Source organism: Salmo salar, chromosome 09, assembly GCF_965601325.2.
Source record: "Salmo salar chromosome 09, fSalSal1, whole genome shotgun sequence".
In the NCBI taxonomy this organism is placed as follows: Eukaryota; Metazoa; Chordata; class Actinopteri; order Salmoniformes; family Salmonidae; genus Salmo; species Salmo salar.
Window position 1 is genome coordinate 150,128,870 of NC_138299.1, and position 27,194 is coordinate 150,156,063.

At 44.8% G+C, this 27,194-nt stretch overlaps 1 protein-coding gene across 9 annotated transcripts in view; it reads right to left on the bottom strand.

The window, feature by feature from the left end:
* Positions 1 to 20,937, bottom strand: part of LOC106613191 (roundabout homolog 2) — a 607,381-nt gene extending 586,444 nt beyond the window's left edge. For 2 of the 9 annotated variants that reach the window (XM_014215219.3, XM_082956434.1), the window contains exon 1: positions 20,305 to 20,924. In XM_014215219.3, coding sequence (XP_014070694.1) covers positions 20,305 to 20,428 — 124 coding nt within the window. In that variant the 5' untranslated portion in view covers positions 20,429 to 20,924. Of the gene's footprint in view, positions 1 to 20,304 lie in introns of all 9 variants that reach the window. The other 7 variants (XM_082956430.1, XM_082956433.1, XM_082956436.1 and 4 more) reach the window with 7 other exon arrangements.
* Between the last annotated feature and the right edge of the window lie 6,257 nt (positions 20,938 to 27,194).

Here is a 27,194-nt window from a genome sequence, read left to right on the forward strand (position 1 = left end):
AGCTGGGACCCTTTGGATGACAAATCAGAGGAAGATTTTCAAAAAGTAAGTGAATATTTAAATATTATTTGTGAATGTATTAAACCTGTGCCGTTGGAAAAATATTTTGATGTGGGGCGCCGTCCTCAAACAATCGCATGGCATGTTTTTGCTGTAATAGCTACTGTAAATCGGACAATGCAGTAGATTAACAAGAATTTAAGCTTGCAGCCGATATAAGGCACTTATATGTACCTAAATGTTTAATATCCATAATTTTTATGATAATTTTTTTAAATTGCGCGCCCTCCAGTTTCACAGGAAGTTGTCCCGCTAGCAAGACGCCTAAGTGAGAACCACTCTCTGACATCTGACATTTCTAATCCTTTATACTCCAGCTATATGTATCCCCACATCTATAAGCCCACAAAGATACCAGTTCATCTGCCACCCTTATTGATAATATTTTTACAAATTCTTTGAATAATGTGGCTAATACAGGTATACTTCATACTGACATTTCAGTCCACTTTCCAATTTTCCACTTGTCTATTTCAGCTGGAAATTAACAGATGGAAATGATTAGTAGCATTAATGTAGAATGTAGAATTTTTTTAAAAGTAATTGTGAGTGCTTTAAGATGTTGTTTGATGATATTTCACGGGGCAAAAAAAATATAATCAGGCCAATGTGGTGTCTGCTTACCTTAAATCTTAAAATTCTGTATTTCACCATTGCCTTCCCTTAGTTAAACCATGTAAGTGAGCAGCAGAAGGGTTCTGGAAACCTTGGTTTACAACCGGTCTCAAAAAATACTCAATTTTAAAAAAACCTGTTGTTGAAAAGATTTGTCACAAATCTCTCTCCCCTGAATTCAGCAAATTATGAAAAGTAAATTATCAAATTTGCTCACTTACTTAACTTCGGATATCCCCCCAAAAAATGTTAACTAATAAATTCCAAGAATCCTTAAATAATGTAAAGTCAACCTGGAAAATCATCAATCAACTTTTGAATAAGAAAAAGGCATCTACAACTACCCAATCTCAGTGTATTGTTGGAAATAAGACATATAGTGATCTTGATGTTATTTCATGTAAATTGAATAACTTTTTTGCAAATGTGGGTTCTTCTCTGTCAAATAAAATAGGGAAAACTGATGGAAATCCGCTGCATCCAAGGCATTCTGCTTCAGTTTGATCCTCCTGACGTAATAGAGGTGATGGGGGTAATTAGTAACTTAAATATATCAGCAGCAGGTCATGATGAGATTGGTGCCTCTGGTGAAATTAGTGTCTTCCTTGATTACTGAGTCTCTAACAAAACAGTAGCAGTGAAACGTTTGGACACATCTACTCATTCCAGGCTTTTTCTTATTTTTAAACTATTTTCTACATTGTAGAATATTAGTAAAGACATCAAAACTATGAAATAACACATATGGAATCATGTAGTAACCAAACAAGTGTTAAACAAATCAAAATATATTTTATATTTGAGATTCTTCAAATTAGCCAAATTTTGCCTTGATGACAGCTTTACACACTCTTGGCATTATCTCAACCAGCTTCACAAGGTAGTCACTTGGAATGCATTAAAATTAACAGGTGCGCCTTGTTAAAGTTCATTTGTAGAATTTATGTCACACTATGATCGTCACCTGTCTTTGTGCTTGTCTCCACCCCCATCTTCCCCATTATCCCAGTGTATTTATACCTGTGTTCTCTGTTTGTCTGTTGCCTGCTCGTTTTGTTTCGTCAAGCCTACCAGCGTTTTTTCCTGTGCTCCTGTCTTTCTCTAGTTCCTGTTTTCTAGTTTTCCCGGTTTTGACCATTTTGCCTGCCCTGACCCTGAGCCTGCCTGCCGTTCTGTAACTTGTCACACCACTCTGGATTACTGACCTCTGCCTGCCCTTGACCTGTCGTTTGTCTACCTCCCTGTTTTTGTAATACACTTTTGTTACTTCGAAACTGTCTGCATCTGGGTCTTCTCCTGAGACTTGACAGTTTGAGCCAATCAGTTGTGTTGTGACAAGGTAGGGGTGGTATACAGAAGATAGTCCTATTTGGTAAAATACCATGTCCATATTATGCCAAGAACAGCGCAAATAAGTAAAGACAAATTACAGTCCATCCTTACTTTAAGGCAGGAAGGTCAGTCAATCCGGAAAATTTCAAGAACTTTAAAAGTTTCTTCAAGTGCAGTCGCAAAAACCATCAAGCGCTACGATGAAACTGGATCTCGTGAGGACCACAACAAGATAGGAAGACCCAGACTTACCTCTGGTGCTGACGATAAGTTCATTAGATTTACCAGCCTCAGAAATTGCAGCCCAAATATATGCTTCACAGAGTTCAAGTAACAGACACATCTCAACATCAACTGTTCAGAGGAGACTGCTTGAATCTGTCCTTCATGGTCGAATTGCTGCAAATAAACCACTACTAAAGGACACCAATAAGAAGAAGAGACTTGCTTGGGCCAAGAAACACGAGCAATGGACATTAGACCAGTGGAAATTTTAGATTTTTGGTTCCAACTGCTGTGTCTTTGTGAGACGCAGAGTTGGTGAATGCATCATCTCTGCATGTGTGGCTCCCACCGTGAAGCATGGAGGAGGAGGTGTGATGGTGTGGTGGTGCATTGCTGGTGACACTGTCTGTGATTTATTTTGAATTCAAGGCACACTTAACCAGCATGTGTCATGTGTCAGTGTGCAGCGGGTAGGACAGAGTCAGGCGCAGGACACAGAACTGAGTAAAAATGTACTTTACTCGAATAAATCACAAACTAATTCCATACAGGGAAAACAATCCAGCTCGACACAAAAGAGCGACCACATAACAAAGAACAAACACGCACAAAACCATGTGGGAAACAGAGGTTAAATAGGGAATAAATTATAACGTAATGGAAACCAGATGTGTACAATCAAGACAAAACAAATGGACAAAGAAAAGTAGATCGGTGGCAGCTAGAAAGCCGGTGACGTCGACCGCCAAACGCCACCCGAACAAGGAGAGGCACCAACTTCGGTGGAAGTCGTGACAGCATGGCTACCACAGCATTCTGCAGTGATACGCCATCCAATCTGGTTTGCGTTTAGTGGGACTATCATTAGTTTTTCAACAGGACAATGACCCAAAACACACCTCCAGGCTGTGTAAGGGCTATTTGACCAAGGAGAGTGATGGAGTGCTACATCATATGGCCTGACCTACACAATCACCCGACCTCAACCAAATTGAGATGGTTTGGGATGAGTTGGACTGCAGAATGAAGGAAAAGCAGTTAATAAGTCCTCAGCATATGTGGGGACACCTTCAAGACTGTTGGTACAGTATTCCTCATGAAGCTGGTTCAGATAATGCCAAGAGTGTGCAAAGCTGTCATCAAGGCAAAGGGTGGCCACTTTGAAGAATCTAAAATATTGAACATATTTTGATTTGTTTAACACTTTTTTGGTTACTACATGATTCCGTATGTGATATTTCATAGTGTTGATGTCTTCACTATTATTCTACAATGTAGAAAACAGCGAAAATAAAGGAAAAAACATGAATGAGTAGGTGTGTTCAAATGTTTGACTGGTACTGTACATTTAAACAATATATATATATATATATATATATATATATATATATATACATACACTGCTCAAAAAAATAAAGGGAACACTTAAACAACACAATGTAACTCCAAGTCAATCACACTTCTGTGAAATCAAACTGTCCACTTAGGAAGCAACACTGATTGACAATACATTTCACTTGCTGTTGTGCAGATGGAATAGACAACAGGTGGAAATTATAGGCAATTAGCAAGACACCCCCAATAAAGGAGTGGTTCTGCAGGTGGTAACCACAGACCACTTCTCAGTTCCTATGCTTCCTGGCTGATGTTTTGGTCACTTTTGAATGCTGGCGGTGCTTTCACTCTAGTGGTAGCATGAGACGGAGTCTACAACCCACACAAGTGGCTCAGGTAGTGCAGCTCATCCAGGATGGCACATCAATGCGAGCTGTGGCAAGAAGGTTTGCTGTGTCTGTCAGCGTAGTGTCCAGAGCATGGAGGCGCTACCAGGAGACAGGCCAGTACATCAGGAGACGTGGAGGAGGCCGTAGGAGGGCAACAACCTAGCAGCAGGACCGCTACCTCTGCCTTTGTGCAAGAAGGAGCAGGAGGAGCACTGCCAGAGCCCTGCAAAATGACCTCCAGCAGGCCACAAATGTGCATGTGTCTGCTCAAACGGTCAGAAACAGACTCCATGAGGGTGGTATGAGGGCCCGACGTCCACAGGTGGGGGTTGTGCTTACAGCCCAACACCGTGCAGGACGTTTGGCATTTGCCAGAGAACAACAAGATTGGCAAATTCGCCACTGGCGCCCTGTGGTCTTCACAGATGAAAGCAGGTTCACACTGAGCACGTGACAGACATGAGAGTCTGGAGACGCCGTGGAGAACGTTCTGCTGCCTGCAACATCCTCCAGCATGACCGGTTTGGCGGTGGGTCAGTCATGGTGTGGGGTGGCATTTCTTTGGGGGGCCACACAGCCCTACATGTGCTCGCCAGAGGTAGCCTGACTGCCATTAGGTACCAAGATGAGATCCTCAGACCCCTTGTGAGACCATATGCTGGTGCGGTTGGCCCTGGGTTCCTCCTAATGCAAGACAATGCTAGACCTCATGTGGCTGGAGTGTGTCAGCAGTTCCTGCAAGAGGAAGGCATTGATGCTATGGACTGGCCCGCACATTCCCCAGACCTGAATCCAATTGATTCGGGACATCATGTCTCGCTCCATCCACCAACGCCACGTTGCACCACAGACTGTCCAGGAGTTGGCGGATGCTTTAGTCCAGGTCTGGGAGGAAATCCCTCAGGAGACCATCCGCCACCTCATCAGGAGCATGCCCAGGCATTGTAGGGAGGTCATACAGGCACGTGGAGGCCACACACACTGCTGAGCCTCATTTTGACTTGTTTTAAGGACATTACATCAAAGTTAGATCAGCCTATAGTGTGGTTTTCCACTTTAATTTTGAGTGTGACTCCAAATCCAGACCTCCATGGGTGGATAAATTGGATTTCCATTGATTGTTTTAGTGTGATTTTGTTGTCAGCACATTCAACTATGTAAAGAAAAAAGTATTTAATAAGATTATTTCATTCATTCAGATCTAGGATGTGTTATTTTAGTGTTCCCTTTATTTTTTTGAGCAGTGTGTATATATATATATATATATATAGTGATTACTGATCAATTAATTTAAACATTTATAATTAATAGGTTTTGTTATCTGTTTTTATTTGTGTACTTATTGTGTTTTTGTGGTATGGTTTTCATATCAGCCCTTGGGCTTCCAACCACCTGCACCGTTTATTGTAATCTGTTTTTATCTATATTGTTGTCTATCACATGACTTCTTTAATGCAAATAAATAATACTAATACATGCTTCCACATGATCTAGGAGAGAGTCGGCTAACTGCAGGGGAAACACCCTCTACGTGCTGGGGACTCACTGAATAATTCAAAGATAAAGTAACAGCAATGGCTGACGTTCATAACAGCACTAAACGTAGAGAACAGACGATTATTACAGGGAGCAGAGACTCATTCGCTCTGTAATGTAACCTTACTTATATAGCCTGTAATGGTTTTCCAGTCACCAAGGTATGTTTCAGAATGGCCTGCCATCTACATCAGTTTTATATGACAAGGACAAGTGTGTATGTGTGTGCGTGCGCACCCATGCATATGCATGTGCACCCCTGTAAAGTCATCATAGTCCCTACGCTGTAACCAAGGAAGAGAAGGCCATGGTGAAAGTGTCTCTGGCAGTAAAATGTACCTGTTCCTATCCATCACAATAAACAGTCGTATTCACAGTCTGAAACTCACCCATTAAACACTGTTGTTGTCGGGGGCAAATTCCAAAGCAATTAGATGGCAGCTTCATTAGAGAGAGTGTGACTGGCAATTAAGCTGTACTGCATGACAGTAAGGGGCAAACCCGGGAAAGGGGAGCAGAGCCATACAAAGCTATGGTATTTTATTGAATCAGTAATTCCATCTCTCAAGTCTATAATAGCTCTTGAAAACAAACTGTTGTTTTTTTTCAGTTGAATTAAAGAGAGGTTTATCATTCTCTGTTTTGATTTATTTTTCATTGAAGAACCCTGGACTCCAACAGCTTTCACACTTCTTAATTACTCATCCTTTATTTAACGAGGCAAGTCAGTTAAGAACAAATTCTTATTTTCAATGACAGCCTAGGAATAGTGGATTACCTGCCTTGTTCAAGGGCAGAGCAACAGATTTTTACCTTGTATGCTTGGGGATTTGATCTTGCAACCTTTCGGTTACTAGTCCAACACTAACCACTGGGCTACCTGCCACCCAAAAGACTGCTACAGGGAGCAGAGACTCATTCGGTCTGTAATGTAACCTTACTTATATAGCCTGTAATGGTTTTCCAGTCACATTCACTGCACTTGCACCAGAAATTCTGGCTGAATACAATGGTGTTGGGAGGGTAATTCATATTCAACATGTTCATTTTTCCACTGTGCGGATGGATAACCTACATGGATGTGAATGACACCTGACGAGGAAGATTTCTAATCCCTTTACTTCACAGCATGCAGAGCACAGCTGATTATGGAGAATATATTTTCACTGTATAATATATTAATATAATGTATTTGTACTGCAGAATATATTTGTACTATAGAATATATTTGTACTAAAAAATATAGTCACTGTGGAAAATAGAGGTACTGTAGAATATATTTGTACTATAGACTATAGAGGTACTGTAGAATATAGAGGTACTGTAGAATATATTTGTATTATAGAATATATTTGTACTATAGAATATAGATGCACTATATAATATATTTCTGCTAGAGAATATAGAGGTACTGTAGAATATAGAGGTTCTGTGGAATATAGATGTACTTTAGAATATAGAGGGACAATAGAATATATGTGTACTATATAATACAGAGGTACTATAGAATATATTTGTAATATAAAATACAGAGGTACTACAGAATACCAATTCAGTTAAGCCAGAGTACATCCTGTCTTGGGGTGTGAAGAGTCTACCTCATACAGAGAAACACACTCAGTCAGTCTAATAAGTTATTACCCATCATAAAACACATATTTTTAGATGATTCCTCTGAATTGCATTAACTCTGGTGGAAAATGGACAAAATAATTGAATTTCCTTATTCCGCCTTGTGGACCTATAGAGTTGAACGCTGTGAGGTACTTAACGCCCAGGGAACAAAACTAAATGAATAAAGAACACCATTTCCCTCGCACGTGTTTGATATCACTTGTCTACCTATTGAATAATGGACCTCCCTGTTCTTGTCATGGCAGCTTGGCCCAATCTGTGATACCAGACACCATATGGGCAGGAAGTTGAGGGAATATTCATAACTCTTCTACACAACCTGCTCCATAAATCTCCTCTTTCTTCTCCTATCCTCACCACAGACAACCAATCACAGGAGAGCTGAGAGAGAGAGAGAAAGAGAGAGAGAGCAGTGCATGTCGTACTGTAGTCTGGAGTGGCATAGCATTACTCTTCCAGGGGTTGCCTCAGCTGGGTTCTCTTTAGTAAGTCATGGGTCGTGGAGCTCAGTCTGTGATATCACAGCAGAAGCTTCCTCTCTCTCTATCTCTCCACCAGCCCTGGCTGGTCTCATAGACTAGACATAACATAGTAAAAGAAAAACACTTTTTGTGTTATTACATACAGCCGGGAATAACTATTGGATATCAGAGCGGCGGTAACTCACCAACACTACTAGCATTATGACCAGGAATGCGACTTTTCCGAAGTGGATGCTTTGTTCGCACCGCTCAGGGCAATTGAACTGATTTCAGAAGCCGACCCAAAACAACGCCGGCGGAGGAGAGGTACTCGGAGTGGTCTTCTAGTCCAACTGAGGAGGTGTGCAACCTACCCACCGCTTCCGAGTATATACTGTAACTCTCTAATGTTCAGTCTCTGGATAATAAAGTTGACGAGCTCAGGGCGAGGGTTTCTTTCCAGATAGACATCAGGGATTGTAAAATACTTTGTTTCAAGGAAAACTCTCTCGGGATATACTGTCTGAGTCGGCCCAACCAGCTGGGTTGGACCGACAGGAATAAATAGACAGGAATAAATATCTCTCCGGGAAGAAGAAATGCGGGGGTGTATGTTTCATGATTAACGACTCATTGTGTAATTATGATTAACAACTCATTGTGTAATTGTGATAACATACAAGTCCTTTTGTTCACACAATCTAGAATACCTTACAATGAAATGCCGGCCGTATTATCTCCCAAGATAATTTTCTTTGGTCACAGTCACGGCCGTGTATATCCCCCCTCAAGCCGATACTACGACGGCCCTCAAAGAACTTCACTGGACTTTATGCAAACTGGAAACCACATACAGTGGGGAAAAAAAGTATTTGATCCCCTGCTGATTTTGTACGTTTGCCCACTGACAAAGAAAGGATCAGTCTATAATTTTAATGGTGAGTTTATTTGAACAGTGAGAGACAGAATAACAACAAAAATATCCAGAAAAATGCATGTCAGAAATGTTATAAATTGATTTGCATTTTACTGAGGGAAATAAGTATTTGACGCCCTCTCAATCAGAAAGATTTCTGGATCCCAGGTGGCTTTTATATTGGTAACAAGCTGAGATTAGGAGCACACTCTTAAAGGGAGTGCTCCTAACCACAGCTTGTTACCTGTAAAAAAGACACCTGTCCGCAGAAGCAATCAATCAATCAGATTCCAAACTCTCCACCATGGCCAAGACCAAAGAGCTCTCCAAGGATGTCAGGGACAAGATTGTAGACCTACACAAGGCTGGAATGGGCTACAAGACCATCGCCAAGCAGCTTGGTAAGAAGGTGACAACATCTGGTGCGATTATTCGCAAATGGAAGAAACACAAAAGAACTGTCAATCTCCCTCGGCCTGGGGCTCCATGCAAGATCTCAGTTGTTGCAATGATTTGCAATGATCATGAGAACGGTGAGGAATCAGCCCAGAACTACACGGGAGGATCTTGTCAATGATCTCAAGGCAGCTGGGACCATAGTCACCAAGAAAACAATTGGTAACACACTACGCCGTGAAGGACTGAAATCCTGCAGCAACCGCAAGGTCACCCTGCTCAAGAATACATATACTTGCCCGTCTGAAGTTTGCCAATGAACATCTGAATGACTCAGAGGACAACTGGTGAAAGTGTTGTGGTCAGATGAGACCAAAATGGAGCTCTTTGACATCAACTCAACTCGCAGTGTTTGGAGGAGGAGGAATGCTGCCTATGACCCCAAGAACACCATCTCCACCGTCAAACATGGAGGTGGAAACATTATGCTTTGGGGGTGTTTTTCTGCTAAGGGGACAGGACAACTTCACCATATCATTTGACGGGGCCATGTACTGTCAAATCTTGGGTGAGAACCTCCTTCCCTCAGCCAGGGCATTGAAAATGGGTCGTGGATGGGCATTCCAGCATGACAATGACCCAAAACACATGGCCAAGGCAACAAAGGAGTGGCTCAAGAAGAAGCACATTAAGGTCCTGGAGTGGCCTAGCCAGTCTCCAGACCTTAATCCCATAGAAAATCTGTGGAGGGAGCTGAAGGTTCAAGTTGCCAAACGTCAGCCTCGAAACCTTAATGACTTGTAGAAGATCTGCAAAGAGGAGTGGGACAAAATCCCTCCTGAGATGTGTGCAAACCTGGTGGCCAACTACAAGAAACGTCTGACCTCTGTGATTGCCAACAAGGGTTTTGCCACCAAGTACTAAGTCATGTTTTGCAGAGGGGTCAAATACTTATTTCCCTCATTAAAATGCAAATCCTTTTATAACATTTTTGACGTGTTTTTCTGGATTTTTTTGTTGTTATTCTGTCTCTCACTGTTCAAATAAACCTACCATTAAAATTATAGACTGATCATTTCTTTGTCAGTTTTCGAACGTACAAAATTAGCAGGGGATCAAATACTTTTTTCCCCCACTGTATCCTGAGGCAGCATTTATTGTAGCTGGAAATTTTAGCAAAGCAAATCTGTGGAAAAGTCTGCCGAAGTTCTATCAACATATTGACTGTAGTACTCGCGCTACTAAAACACTGGACCACTGTTTCTCCAACTTCCACGATTCCTACAAGGCCCTCTCACGTCCTCCTTTTGTGCAAATCTGACCACGACTCCATTTTGCTCCTCCCTTCCTATAGGCAGAAACTCAATCAAGAAGTTCCCACGCCAAGGACTATTCAATGCTGGTCTGACCAATTGGAATCCACGCTTCAAGATTATTTTGAGCACACGGACTGGGATATGTTCTGGGTAGCTTCAGAGAATGATATTGACAAATATACTGATACAGTATATTATCAGGAAGTGTATAGGAGATGTTGTACCCACTGTGACTATTAAAACCTACCCTAAACAGAAACCGTGGATAGATGGCAGCATTCACGCATAACTGAAAGCATGAACCATCGCATTTAACCATGGCAAGGTGACTGGGAATATGGCAGAATGCAAACAGTGTAGTTATTCCCTCTGCAAAGCAATCAAACAGGCAACTCGTCACTATAGAGACAAGGAGGAGTCGCAATTCAACGGCTCAGACATGAGACGTATATGGCAGGGTCTACAGACAATCACAGACTACAAAAGGAAAACCAGCCACGTCTTGAACACTGACGTCTTGCTTCCAGACAAGCTAAATACCTTCTTCGCCCACTTTGAGGATAACACAGTGCTACCAACGTGGCCTGCTACCAAGAACTGTGGGCTCAACTTCTCCATGACCGACGTGAGTAAGACATTTAAACGTGTTAACCCTCGCAAGCCTGCCAGCCCAGACAACATCCCTAGCCGCATCTTCAAAGCATGCACAAACCAGCTGGCTGTTGTGTTTATGGACATATTCAATCTCTTCCTATCCCAGTCTGCTTCAAGATGGCCACCTTTGCTCCTGTACTCAAAAAAGCAAAGGTAACTGAGCTAAATGGATATCGCCAAGTAGCACTCACTTCTGTCATCATGACGTGCTTTGAGAGACTAGTAAATGATCATATCACCTCTACCTTACCTGTCACCCTAGACCCACTTCAATTTGCTTCCCGCCCCAATAGATCACACACGACACAATAGCCATCACACTGCACACTGCCCTATCTCATCTGGACAAGAGGAAAACCTATGTAAGAATGCTGTTCATTGACTATAGCTCAGCACTCAACACCATAGTACCCTCCAAGCTCATAATTAAGCTCGAGGCCCTGTGTCTGAACTCCACCCTATGCAAATGAGTCCTGGACTTACTGACGGCCGCCCGCAGTTGGTGAAGGTTGGAATAAACACCACCACTTCGCTGATCCTCAACACTGGGGCCCCACAAAGGTGCGTGCTCAGCCCCCTCCTGTACTCCCTGTTCACCCATGACTGCGTTGCCAAGCACACCTCCAACTCAATCAAGTTTGCAGACAGCACAACAGTAGTAGGCCTGATTACCAACAATGACGAGACAGCCTACAGGGAGGAGGTGAGGGCTCTGGGAGTGTGGTGCCAGGAAAATAACCTCTCAGTCAACATCAACAAAACAAAGGAGATGATAGTGGACTTCAGTGTGGTGAAGAAGGTGCAACAGCGCCTCTTCAACCTCAGGAGGCTGAAGAAATGTGTCTTGGCACCTAAAACCCTCACAAACTTTTACAGCTGCACAATTGTGAGCGTTCTGTCGGGCTGTATCGCCGCCTGGTACGGCAACTGCACCGCCCGCAACCGCATGGCTCTTTCAGAGGGTGGTGCGGTCTGCCCAACACATCAATGGGGGCACACTGCTTGCCCTCCAGGACACCTACAGCACCCAATGTCACAGGAAGGCCAAAAACATCATCAAGGGCAACAACCACCCAAGCCACCACCTGTTCTCCCCACTATCATCCAGAAGGCAGGTAGCAGTTAATTCACTGTTCCTAGGCCGTCATTGAAAATAAGAATTTGTTCTTAACTGACTTGCCTAGTTAAATAAAGATAAAAAAATACATGTAAAAAAAGGTGAAGTCACTACAGGTCCATCAAAGCTGAGACCGAGAGACTGCAAAACAGCTTCTATCTCAATAGCCATCACTAGCACATAGAGGCTGCTGCCTATATGTAAACTTGAAATCACTAGCCACTTTAATAAATGGAACACCAGTCACTGTAATGTTTACATATCTTGCATTATTCATCTCATATGTATATCCTGTAATCTATACTATTCTACTGTATCTTAGTCTATGCCGCCCTGACATTCCTCGTCCATATATTTATATATTCTTAATTCAATTCTTTTACTTAGATTTGTGCGTATTGGGTATATGTTGTGAAATTATTAGGTATTACTTGTTAGATATTACTGCACTGTTGGAGCCAGAAACACAAGCATTTCGCAACACCCGCGATGACAATAACATTTTATTTTGTTTTATTTGCAGCAAGACAATGATGTAAAACACACAATCAAATGGAAATGGTTAAACATGAAAATGGTTAATCAAATGAAAATGTTTAAAAATGAAAATGGTTAAACATGAAAATGGTTAAAAATGGTTAAAGAGCAGCAAATTTGTAGTTTTGAAATGGCCTAGTCAAAGTCCAGACCTAATCCTAATTGAGAAGTGGTGGTAGAACTTAAAATGAACAGTTCATGCTTGAAAACCCACAAATGTCACTGAGTTAAAGCAGTTCTGCATGCAACAGTGGGACAAAATTCCTCCACAGCGATGTGAGAGACTGATCAACAACTACAGCAAGCATTTGGTTGCAGTCACTGATGCTAGAGGTGGCACAACAAGTTATTTAGTGCAAGGGGGCAATTACTTTTTCACAGAGGGGAATTGGGTGCCTAACTTTGCCTAACTTTGTTAATTTAATAAATAAAATCAGTATATAAACTCAGGTTCTGTTTATCTAATATTATGTTTTGGTTGAAGATCTGACAACATTCAGTATGAAAAATATGCAAACATTTTGAATATCAGAAAGGGGGCAAATACTTTTTCCCAGCACTGTATGTTACGTTTTGCATGGTTACATAAGACAGAAGGTTACTTAAGGCAAAAACTAAAGGAGGGTGGTTGGTCTGGGTGGATGGGTAGGCGTATAATGTGAATGTCTAGCAATCTCATCACGGACAACTTTAGCATTTAAGCTAATTTGCAACTACTTGCCACTTTTTAACTACTTACCATGTTAGCTAACCCTTTCCTTAACCATAACCTTAATCCTTTATTAACCTAACTTCTAACCTTTACCTAAACTTAACCCTAACCTTAACCCATAACTCTAACCCCTAACTCTAACCCCTAGCCTGACTAACGTTAGCCACCTAGCTAATGTTAGTATTAGCCACCTAGCTAACGTTAACCACAACAAATTGTCATTCGTAACATATCAAGCGTATTGCAAATTCATAACAAATTGTACAAATTGCAATTTGTAGCATATCATATGAATTGTAATCACAACATATCATATGAATTGTAATATGCAACATGTTAATAATTGTAATTTGTAACATATCATATGAAATGGATGATCTACAAATGAATACCACACCAAGCGTAACATATCATAGTGATTTGACTGGCTCTGATTGTTAAGTTATGTCTACACCTGAGTCCAGGATGACCAGCCAGCCAGGTAGCGGTACAGTCTGCTTCTCATTACCATTCACTGTACTTTGGTGGAGTCGTAATATCCTCAATTGTTTTTCCTCCAGTCTCTACAGGCTCACTTCAATCTCTGACTCCCTCCGTAGAGTTCTACATTTGGGGTTAGTTATGGAGGCTGTCTCAGCAGGATGGGGGGAGAGTGAGAGCAGTAATTTGTTGGGTTCTTGTCTGTGGAGCACATTCATGCATAATGACTTCCCTGAGAATGATGAGGAAGATCTGAATACCATCCAGGGCTTTATGGAGGGGGTTGGGATGAGGGGGATCTGAATACCATGCAGGACCTTATGGAGGGGGTTGGGATGAGGAGGATCTGAACACCATGCAGGGCCTTATGGAGGGGGTTGGGATGAGGAGGATCTGAATACCATGCAGGGCCTTATGGAGGGGGTTGGGCTGACGGGGATCTGAATAACATGCAGGGCTTTATGGAGGGGGTTGGGATGAGGAGGATCTGAATACCATGCAGGGCTTTATGGAGGGGGTTGGGATGAGGAGGATCTGAATACCATCCAGGGCTTTATGGAGGGGGTTGGGATGAGGGGGATCTGAATACCATGCAGGGCCTTATGGAGGGGGTTGGGATGAGGAGGATCTGAATACCATCCAGGGCTTTATGGAGGGGGTTGGGATGAGGGGGATCTGAATACCATGCAGGGCCTTATGGAGGGGGATGGGATGAGGAGGATCTGAATACCATGCAGGGCCTTATGGAGGGGGTTGGGATGAGGGGGATCTGAATACCATGCAGGGCTTTATGGAGGGGGTTGGGATGAGGAGGATCTGAATAACACCCAGGGCTTTATGGAGGGGGTTGGGATGAGGGGGATCTGAATACCATGCAGGGCTTTATGGAGGGGGTTGGGCTGACGGGGATCTGAATAACATGCAGGGCCTTATGGGGGTTGGGATGAGGAGGATCTGAATACCATGCAGGGCCTTATGGAGGGGGTTGGGATGAGGAGGATCTGAATACCATGCAGGGCCTTATGGAGGGGGTTGGGATGAGGAGGATCTGAATACCATGCAGGGCTTTATGGAGGGGGTTGGGATGAGGGGGATCTGAATACCATGCAGGGCCTTATGGAGGGGGTTGGGATGAGGAGGATCTGAATACCATGCAGGGCCTTATGGAGGGGGTTGGGATGAGGAGGATCTGAATACCATGCAGGACCTTATGGAGGGGGTTGGGATGAGGAGGATCTGAATACCATGCAGGGCCTTATGGAGGGAGATGCAGTCTGTCCCGAGGAGGGAGGACATTGAGTGGGTGACACCTCCGTAATCTGTCATCCACCCTACATCTTCACCATATCAAAGCTGATATAAATGGGCTCAGGACAACACTAGTCCAGGGGTACTCAACTCTTACCCTATGAGGTCCGGATCCTGATGGTTTTCTGTTCTACCTGATAATGAATTGCACCCATCTGGTGTGCCAGGCCTAAATCAGTCCCTGATTAGAAGGGAACAATGAGAACAAGCACTGGAACTGGCTTCGAGGTCCAGAGTTGAGTTTGAGGGCTCTAGTCCATATCAAGGGGACTCTATAATCACGAGCTCAACGGATTACAAGACCGTTGAATAAGTCTACAGTATTTAGTCATGTTGTCACATGGGCTAGCAATGTGATGCCGTGTTCAGTGATTTTATATACATATCGGGTTGTTCCATCGGAACCGCATGCTAAGTTAATGATGTGTCCTCTAGCAATGCATTTTATTGACATTGCCTCGAAGTGTGTTCTGCTGTACAAGTTTAAATGGATTGAACTTGCTCTGAAAAGGTGTGAGCTAAAGCGATACAGTCTCCAAATGTACTAATTTAGAGGTAATAAGGGGTGATCATGAAGTCTACCAATAAAGTCCATCAAAGACCAGCTGTTGAGAGACATCCAATGACATTGGACTGACATACTAACTAAATCAGGACAACACTTTAACAAATGGATCACTAGTCACTTTAAACAATACCACTTTAATAATGTTTATGTATCTTACATTACTCATATCATATGTATATACTGTATTTTATACCATCTACTGCGTCTTGCCTATGTCGCTCGGCCATCACTCATCCATATATTTATATGTACATATTCTCATTCACCCATTTTAGATTTGTGTGTATTATTGAGTTGTTGGGGAATTGTTAGATTACATGTTAGATATTACTGCAGTGTCGGAACCAGAAGCACAAGCATTTCGCTACACTCGCATTAACATCTGCTAACCATGTGCATGTGACCAATAACATTTGATTTGATTTGATTGGAATTGGCTGAAGTTGTGCCATCTCCAATTGCAGCATATCTATAAACATTTGATCCATTCCACACTGATCTCATCACATTCATGGATAAAATTACTATTTTCAAATGGGATATACTATTTTTGAATGGGATAGGGGGCTGTAATTCGGTATGCGTGGCTGTGCGGCTGCAGAGCTTGTGCTTGGCTATGGGATGATTGGTCCGTCTGCACATAGCACACAGCCAGGAGATAAATGGCCTTATTACACTAGGGGAGGTCACTGGCCTCCATTTCACCAGGAGGCAAAGATAGCTGGGATTTCACACTGGGTCTACTTTCCCACCAGAGTTACAGATTACAATTCAGACACAAAATATTCTGCCTCAAACCTTTTTCCAAATTACAATTCAGACACTGGAGATATTCTGCCTCAACCCTTTTACAGATTACAATTCAGACACTGGAGATATTCTGCCTCAACCCTTTTACAGATTACAATTCAGACACTGGAGATATTCTGCCCATGCTTTTACAGATTACAATTCAGACACTGGAGATATTCTGCCTCAACCCTTTTACAGATTACAATTCAGACACTGGAGATATTCTGCCTCAACCCTATTACAGATTACAATTCAGACACTGGAGATATTCTGCCTCAACCCTTTTACAGATTACAATTCAGACACTGGAGATATTCTGCCTCAACCCTTTTACAGATTACAATTCAGACACTGGAGATATTCTGCCCATGCTTTTACAGATTACAATTCAGACACTGGAGATATTCTGCCCATGCTTTTACAGATTACAATTCAGACACTGGAGATATTCTGCCTCAACCCTTTTACAGATTACAATTCAGACACTGGAGATATTCTGCCTCAACCCTATTACAGATTACAATTCAGACACTGGAGATATTCTGCCTCAACCCTTTTACAGATTACAATTCAGACACTGGAGATATTCTGCCTCAACCCTTTTACAGATTACAATTCAGACACTGGAGATATTCTGCCCATGCTTTTACAGATTACAATTCAGACACTGGAGATATTCTGCCTCAACCCTTTTACAGATTACAATTCAGACACTGGAGATATTCTGCCTCAACCCTATTACAGATTACAATTCAGACACTGGAGATATTCTGCCTCAACCCTTTTACAGATTACAATTCAGACACTGGAGATATTCTGCCTCAACCCTTTTACAGATTACAATTCAGACACTGGAGATATTCTGCCCATGCTTTTACAGATTACAAATCAGACCCTGGAGATATTCTGCCCATGCTTTTACAGATTACAATTCAAACACTGTAGATATTCTGCCCATGCTTTTACAGATTACAATTCAGACACTGGAGATATTCTGCCTCAACCCTTTTACAGATTACAATTCAGACACTGGAGATATTCTGCCTCAACCCTATTACAGATTACAATTCAGACACTGGAGATATTCTGCCTCAACCCTTTTACAGATTACAATTCAGACACTGGAGATATTCTGCCTCAACCCTTTTACAGATTACAATTCAGACACTGGAGATATTCTGCCCATGCTTTTACAGATTACAATTCAGACACTGGAGATATTCTGCCTCAACCCTTTTACAGATTACAATTCAGACACTGGAGATATTCTGCCTCAACCCTATTACAGATTACAATTCAGACACTGGAGATATTCTGCCTCAACCCTTTTACAGATTACAATTCAGACACTGGAGATATTCTGCCTCAACCCTTTTACAGATTACAATTCAGACACTGGAGATATTCTGCCCATGCTTTTACAGATTACAATTCAGACACTGGAGATATTCTGCCTCAACCCTTTTACAGATTACAATTCAGACACTGGAGATATTCTGCCTCAACCCTATTACAGATTACAATTCAGACACTGGAGATATTCTGCCTCAACCCTTTTACAGATTACAATTCAGACACTGGAGATATTCTGCCTCAACCCTTTTACAGATTACAATTCAGACACTGGAGATATTCTGCCCATGCTTTTACAGATTACAAATCAGACCCTGGAGATATTCTGCCCATGCTTTTACAGATTACAATTCAAACACTGTAGATATTCTGCCCATGCTTTTACAGATTACAATTCAGACACTGCAGATATTCTGCCCATGCTTTTACAGATTACAATTCAGACACTGGAGATATTCTGCCCATGCTTTTACAGATTACAAATCAGACCCTGGAGATATTCTGCCCATGCTTTTACAGATTACAATTCAAACACTGTAGATATTCTGCCTCAACCCTTTTACAGATTACAATTCAGACACTGGAGATATTCTGCCCATGCTTTTACAGATTACAATTCAGACACTGCAGATATTCTGCCTCAACGGGTTTTCCCTTTCTTTTTTTCTCCTTTGACCCTGACGATGGTCCCAATTTAATGAGGATTGGTATGTGTACTTGTTCTTATAAAATGAATATCTTAATCTCAAAATCCCCATATTCCTGCCTGCTTCTTCATTAGTATTAAATCCACTATGGTATACCAGATGTTGCAACATACAGACACCAAATTGGAATAGCTGGGAGCCTCTCTCATGCAGAGGCAGAATAGTGAGGAGATTGTCTGTCTAAAAACCCATCCTTCATGTAAAGGTGCGTGAAATGAGAGTCTGGCCGGGGAGAAAATAGTCACTTTAGAAGGAGCTGCTCATCCATCGCTCAGTGTGAGCACGCGCTGCACAATCTAAGAGCTTGGTCAATGTTATTAAAGTCAGGAATCCTGTGCATTAATGATCTCCTATGGATGGTAGGAGAGTGTGTACACAACAGGGAGCAGGAGCGACAGCAGAGAGATGCGAGTCGAGGAATTAGTGAGAGACAGGAGATAGAGAGGGTGAGATAATGAGAGAAAGAACGATGGAGCAGTGGCGGGCTGACGAGCAGGAGAGGAGGAATCATTAAATGGATGGTGGTGGTGGTGAGGAGCGAGGCTGGCTCTTTGAAGACAGGCGCACGCCGCTAAGCAGGAGCCCTGAGAGCTAACAACGCTGATGGGCTGCAGGGAGCGTCTCCCAGCCTTCTCACGGATGGATCGGAACAGCAGCACAAAGATTAGAGGTTCCCTTAATCTGACAAAGGGGATTAAACGCTGACAGAGGACAAGAGGAGGGAGAGGAAGGCTCCTGTGGAGGGGTAGATGAATTATTAACACCTCTCCTCAGACTAGTGATCTGGGTCTTTAACCCAAAATCACAGACCGATGCTCCAGACACATGCTGGGGTGTTGAGATGAGCCTTATCTGTCATCACACAACCCCCTGGACTTTGAGAGAGGGATCGAAGATACACCCTACCTCCTCCTCTCCATCCCTCAGTTTGGCTTAAACACTTTCGTACTGTACATCCTGATAGTGTCCCATCTGGAAATGCACACCCTGTGAAACTTAACACACACTGGCGGACCATAGTCTGCACACGCACACGCACGTGGGCGCACACACACACACACACACATGCACACGCTGGCAGACCACAGTCTGCACTCTCACATACACACAGCCCCATATCAGCACAAAAAGTTGTTTAAAGGGATATCTCTGACATGGCACGATACCTACTCCAGATCATCAATGAAGTGTTTCATATTTTCAGGTCAACTTCCTCTGAATGAGACCTCAATAGCCAGTGTGAGTGAAGACTCATCTCCAGGGAGACAAAAATAAAACACAAAAGTGCAGGGAGATATTTCAAGCCAAACTTAAAAGCTTGGAGGATCAAATCAGGACAGCGGAGTCAATCACCACCTTCCGGAGACACCTGAAACCCCACCTCTTTAAGGAATACCTAGGATAGGATAAAGTAATCCTTCTAACCCCCCCCCCCCCCCCCCTTAAAAGATTTAGATGACTATTGTAAAGTGGTTGTTCCACTGGATATCATAAGGTGAATGCACCAATTTGTAAGTCGCTCTGGATAAGAGCGTCTGCTAAATGACTTAAATGTAATGTAAATGTAAATCAAATGTTAAATTAAGAAATAATACATAAAAAAAACACAATGAATTAGCAAAAAGACATCTTGCTACCACCCAAACGTGTTCTCTGTCTTGTGGCAAGGGCAACATGGGATGGTAGTGACGGGAAATGGCATCCATGTTTTCACCACTGTCCCACCCAAGATGATCTCACATTGGTGCCCGTTGACCTCTCATTCAGCTCAACAAACACAGAGTATGACGGATGAACCAAAGACCTCAAACCCAGACCACCAAGCCAAAGCGTCAAACATCCCAGTGTGTCATCACTTACCCCCCTTGTTCCATCTGCCTTTAGTCCTTGCCTGGTGGCTGAGCTCAGGACCGCCAAACAGCACCAAGAGAAACAAAACAAGTTCAAAAATTGAGAAAAATCCGAACTTTGCCATGGAAAACATGTCCAAGAGTTTCTCTTCGACCGAGTCCACTTTCACATGGCTGTGTTTCCCTCTGGTGCGACGCGGTTGTGGCGCATGGTAACCCACGCGTGGGCTGTCATCAGTCAGTCAGGCAGGTATCAGCAGTGGGTCTCTGGCTCTGCCATGCTGCTAGAGGCTGCTGAGGGCTGGGTGATAGCTGCTCTTCACTGGTCCTGGGGCTCTGGGCTGAGCCACATGTCTCCCCTCCTGGACGCCCCTGGCTCACCAGAGCGCACGGAGCCAGACGGAACACAAGCTACACCACGGCTCTGCTCAGCACCGTGCTCCACTGCTCTGCTCTCACTAACACACACTCTCTCTCACTGTTGCCACCGCTGTCGACTCCGACGCTGTCTCTGCTGCTGCTGCCTCTACTGCCTCTGCTGCTGCTGCCTCTGCTGCTGCTGCCTCTGCTGCTTCTGCTGCTGAATGACTTCCTGCCCTCCTCACTCTGGGTTGCTGAGGGAATACGTCTCTGAACCACACACAGCACAGCCGAGTAGAGGAGAAGAGGGAATGCAACCCACAGTCTGCCCTCTGGAGAGGAGTTTACAGGGTGGGTGTCTGCTAGTTAGAAATAACACAAACAAGCAGGCAAGATGAGTGAGGGGAGTGTGGGGGAGAGGAACGAGAGAACAGGAGAGGAGAGAGAAGAGGTAATCTCTGTGACTCCCTGATCCTAATAGCCACGGCAGCCATACAACTGCTCTTTAAAGAGCAATAAGGTTTTCACATGGAGCTGCTCGCATCTCACATCTGCCTGGCCAAGGTGAGCTGGAACAGGCTTTACTGGCGGAGTTGCACGAGGAGGAGGAGGAGAAGGAGGAAGAGGAAAGGAAGGGGGGATGAGAAGAGATCTGGTGGAAGTGCCTTTACATGGTCCCATCTCTCTCTCTCTCTCTCTCTCTCTCTCTCTCTCTCTCTCTCTCTCCTCACTCTCTCTCTCTCTCTCTCTTCTCTCTCTCTCTCTCTCTCTCGTGCATTGCGGGAAGCTCCACGTGTGCTCATGAGTTTCTCATGTTAATCAGCGGTAGAAGAGTGTGGGGTGACAGCCCCATGGGCTTTTAGCTGTGTCACTTCTCCCCTGCTGCCTGCCCACAGTATTGGTCAGAAAGCCCTGTGGGCGAACTTTGCTTTTTAATGCTTTTACACACATCCACTGTGACTGGAGAAATGTCTTGAAATTTGCCAGTGTGGTGATTGCTAGTTTGGACAACTTCACTGGTCCCTTCTATCATTTATGGTGTCATAACGTAACATGAATCAGAAATAAAGTTACATAATTGTTAAAAGCCTTTATTTTAAAAGTGTGTTTATAGTGTGATGTTCCATTTTTACTTTAAACACATTAACGCAAAAAGCCCATTTGAAATGGAAAATATCAGTCCTGGACCAAAGCACTTCATGTTGCCTAGAATGTGACCCTTTAGATCAGGTGTCCCAAACTCACTCCTGGGTTTTTTGGTTTTGGTTATTGCCCTAGCACTAAACAGCTGGTTCAAATTTCCAAATATCTGATTAAAATATCATTCTAGCTTTGATTATTTTAGTCAGCAGTGTAGCGGGGCCCAGGACCAAGTTTGGGAAATCCTGCTTTAGATAATAAAGTCTATGATATGGCCTTGCCTTTACAATTACAATAACTAGCGTTTGCAAATTAATTTATTGCAGCTGACAACTGTTTCTCACAACAGTCAGTCAGACTTTCCTAACAAAGCTGCAAGGTCGTAACAAACCAAGTTCATAAAGCATGTACTTCAGGAGGGGGAAGCACGAGTAGTCTGTCTCGAACACACACCCTGGCTTTAATGTCCTCATTACAGCTTCTGAAGGAATCCATGATTAAGTGCATAATTTTTTATACACAGTGCAAATTAATATCCTGAATCCACACATAATATTCAGACTCTGCCTCCCATCCCCCTCCTCCTTCTCCCCCTCCCCTCCCCTCTACCCTCCCCTCCCCTCCTCCTTCTCCCCCATCCCCTCCCCTTCCTCTTCCTTCTCCCCCCACCCCCCGTCCTCTTCTTACTCCTCCACTCCTTCTCCCCGTACTCCCACTACTCCCCCCACCGCCTCTCCCCCTACTCCCCCCACCCCCTCTCCCCCGTCCTCTTCTTACTCCCCCTTCCCCTCTCCCCCTACTCCTCTACTCCCCCACCCCCTCTCCCCGTCCTCTTCTTACTCCCCCTTCCCCTCCCCCTACTCCTACTACTCCCCCACCCCCTCTCCCCGTCCTCTTCTTACTCCCCCTTCCCCTCTCCCCCTACTCCCCCCACCCCCTCTCCCCGTCATCTTCTTACTCCCCCTTCCCCCCACCCCCTCTTCCCCTACTCCACCCAACCACCCCCTACTCCCCCTACTCCCCCCACCCCCCCACCCCCTCTGCCCCTACTCCACCCAACCCCCAGCCCCTATACTCCCCCTACTCCCCCCATCCCCCACCCCCTCTACTCCCACTACTCCCCCCACCCCCCCACCCCATCTCCCCCTACTCCCCCCTCTCCCCCTACTCCCCCTACCCCATCTCCCCATACTTCCCCTACTCCCCCTACTCCCCCCACCCCATCTCCCCATACTCCCCCTACTCCCCCCTCTCCCCCTCTCCCCCCACCCACCCCATCTCCCCCTACTCCCCCCTACTCCCCCTACTCCCCCCACCCCATCTCCCCCTACTCCCCCTACTCCCCCCTCTCCCCCTACTCCCCCCACCCCATCTCCCCCTACTCCCCCTACTCCCCCCTCTCCCCCTACTCCCCCCACCCCATCTCCCCCTACTCCCCCTACTCCCCCCTCTCCCCCTACTCCCCCCACCCCATCTCCCCCTACTCCCCCTACTCCCCCCTCTCCCCCTACTCCCCCCCAACCCATCTCCCCCTCTCCCCCCTACTCCCCCCTCTCCCCCTACTCCCCCCACCCCATCTCCCCCTACCTCCCCCTACTCCCCCCTCTCCCCCCCACCCCATCTCCCCCTACTCCCCCCTCTCCCCCTACTCCCCCCACCCCATCTCCCCCTACTCCCCCTACTCCCCCCTCTCCCCCTACTCCCCCCACCCCATCTCCCCCTACTCCCCCTACTCCCCCCTCTCCCCCTACTCCCCCCACCCCATCTCCCCCTACTCCCCCTACTCCCCCCTCTCCCCCTACTCCCCCCAACCCATCTCCCCCTCTCCCCCTACCTCCTCTCCCCACCTACTCCCCCCCACCCCATCTCCCCCTACTCCCCCTACTCCCCCCTCTCCCCCACTCCCCCTACTCCCCCAACCCATCTCCCCCTCTCCCCCTACCTCCTCTCCCTTGCTTAACAACCTGAATCGGTACCCGGCACTATAATCATGCTTTTTGCAAATGAGAACAGAGATGTGCATATATCTGGTAGAAACCAGCAGGAGCATCTGTTAACAGTCCACATTTGCGATGACAGATAAACAAGCATCTTCTCTGTGGGCTATAACACTATTTTCTAGAGTATATAACTCTAATTATGATAAAACAGGCCAATTGAAATGTAAACTAAAGCACACAATCCACCACCACTGGTGTAAGTATAATATGACTGCAGAGGCCCTGCAATACTCCCTAGTCTCTATATGAAGATCCCAGTTGATAATCCCTGCTGTACTCCCTAGTCTCTATATGAAGATCCCAGTTGGTAATCCCTGCAATACTCCCTAGCCTCTATATGAAGATCCCAGTTGATAATCCCTGCTGTACTCCCTAGTCTCTATATGAAGATCCCAGTTGATAATCCCTGCTGTACTCCCTAGTCTCTATATGAAGATCCCAGTTGATAATCCCTGCTGTACTCCCTAGTCTCTATATGAAGATCCCAGTTGATAATCCCTGCAATACTCCCTAGCCTCTATATGAAGATCCCAGTTGATAATCCCTGCTGTACTCCCTAGTCTCTATATGAAGATCCCAGTTGATAATCCCTGCTGTACTCCCTAGTCTCTATATGAAGATCCCAGTTGATAATCCCTGCTGTACTCCCTAGTCTCTATATGAAGATCCCAGTTGATAATCCCTGCTGTACTCCCTAGTCTCTATATGAAGATCCCAGTTGATAATCCCTGCTGTACTCCCTAGTCTCTATATGAAGATCCCAGTTGATAATCCCTGCTGTACTCCCTAGTCTCTATATGAAGATCCCAGTTGATAATCCCTGCTGTACTCCCTAGTCTCTATATGAAGATCCCAGTAAGAGTTGTGTTTCATCAGTAGCCTATAGCCTGTCTAATAAGGGATTAGTCGTAGATTACACTCTAACTGTATGCATGGAGAGTTAAGAGTGCTGGAGGAGAACTAAGCAGAGTAGCAGTGTCTGGGAAGTGCTTTGCCTTGGGCTCCAGTTGGAGTAGCCTTTCCCTGGCTGGCTGCTCTTGCCACCATAGAGATCCTAATGTATTATTATTATTGTTATTTTTATTTTATTTATTATTTTTATTATTAATATTTGTAATTCTATGGTTGCCTCTGACTCAGAGCCTTCGATACAGGTGTAGTACATTGTCACGTTGTATAAATGATTGGAGACAGGCGCAGGAATACGTTATAGGGGGTTTTAATACCATGAAAAGGCACGGGGACGAAGCCCAAAACAAATACGTATACAAAAACACAGGGATGTAACCCAAACAAAAGAGCGAGGTAAAACCTCTAATAAATACACGGGATGAGACCTGTAATAACAATACACAGGATGAGACCCGTAATAACAAGTGCACAACAATACACGAGACGAGACCCTTTATCACAAGTGCACAATACACGCAGCACGAAAGCCAAAACAACAAAGCGCAGGTGTCACAAGACCAACGGACACGGGAACAATAACCAACCAAGACAATGGTGAACAGAGGGCAGAGGGCACGTATACATTTACTTTCAGGGGAAATGGGAACCAGGTGTGCGTAATGAGACAGTTCAGTGACGCCTAGAGACCGGTGACGTAGACCTCCGGAACTGGTGCACGGAATGAGCAGCAGTACCGGGAGGACCCATGACACACATGGGGATGTGTGAAACCTACTCCTCAGCCTGAAGTGTCCTGAAGTGTCCTGAAGTGTCCGCCAGCGAATAGCTAGCTTTTCGCGTGGCACCGACTGGTAAGACGTTTCAGGAGGGCGGTCATGTGTGCTAGCCAGGTCCTGGGTTCAGGAGGAAGTAGTACTCACTAAGCAAGCAGCGTGACGTCCTTTATGCAGGCAGAGGAGAGTGGAGGACTGGGCCAGTCAGTGCTCATAAAGCAGGTGGCAGAGTGGGTTAAATGGTGTGCAGCTTATGGCCACTGTGACAGCCTGTGACAGGACAGCAAGGATGGACCACTTCATATCAAGAGCTGGATGTGGTTGCCTGTGACTGTTGCAGGGATCAGTTCCCTTCTCTAACATGGCACGTGTTACTGTAATGACAAGTGGCACAGCTCACAATGGTTTTCGCCCTAGCAATAGTATTATTGGTGTTTCAGTGCAGCATTCACACCACCCCGTTCCCAGCTACAGTAATATGGTGTATCTGAAAGCAATTTACAATTTCCCAATGTAATCTAAAAAAACAAGGTTCATCTGATATGTGCACATTCATTTCCATTAGAAGCTATAAACTCCCACAATAGAAACATTTCAGGGAGAATTATTAACAATGAGGCATGAAGGAGACGCCTCAAAAATGTTCCTGAACACCAACTTCAGGGAGGGGGGATAAAAAAGGAATCTACAAATTCACAAAAACAAAAGGGTTTTACTGTGAGAAAGAAACAGGGCATGATGTGCTGAGTGCCGACTGGCTCCAGTGTAAAACGAGTTGAGACAAAGGCAGAAATCTAGTGGAGCGCAGCAGGATTTAGCATCAGTATTGTCTTTGTCCACGCTCCCATAGAGCACATTACACTAACTGTACGCAGATGTGTCGGCTACAAAATACATTTTGCCCCTTTAATACAGTACTCATAAATGGAAGAGAGAGGGGAGGAGGGAGATTGGAGAAGGGAGGGGAGGAGGGCATCTAGTGGCCTGGCTGTGCAGTGTGTGATAGGATTGCCAAATGTGGTTCATGGAGGGAGGGGAGGCAGAGAGTGGGGCTCCGTCCCTCAGCCTGCCACTGCAGAGTGGAGCGGAGAGTAGAGGGGAAGAGGGGACCCCCAGATTGATGCTGGGGAGCCTGTCAGCTTATCACCCACAGACAAGAGCCCCCTGGATAAATGTGGCCGAGCAGGAGAGGAGCGCAGCTTCAGCTGTGGAGGGGTGCGGGACAGCGATAAGGAAGAAGCTCCGTGGGGCGAGATGGGGGAGTGAGACATGGGGCCCAGGGCTGACAAACCCAGCCAGCAGCCACACTGATTCCAACTTTTTACCGGCTAAACCTTCTTAAAACATTTACACACACAGGCATTCACCATGCTTGGCAGATGTAGGTTAAAGCAGGCAGGACTGTGTGTGTGTGTGTGTGTGTGTTGTGTGTGTGTGTGTGTGTGTGTGTGTGTGTGTGTGTGTGTGTGTTGTGTGTGTGTGTGTGTGTGTGTGTGTGTGTGTGTGTGTGTGTGTGCGTGCGTGCGTGCGCTTGTGAGAGAGGGAGTCTGAGTGCAACTGTACATGAAACATGCAGAGAGAGAGAGAGAGAGACAGAGAGAGTGGGGGGATCCTCTCTCCATCTTTCTTCAAGAGCAGATCTGAAGCTGGGTCTCTTAAAAACGGACCATAAAATGTGCTTTTTCACTAGAAGTGGCAGAGCGCGCACCATGAAT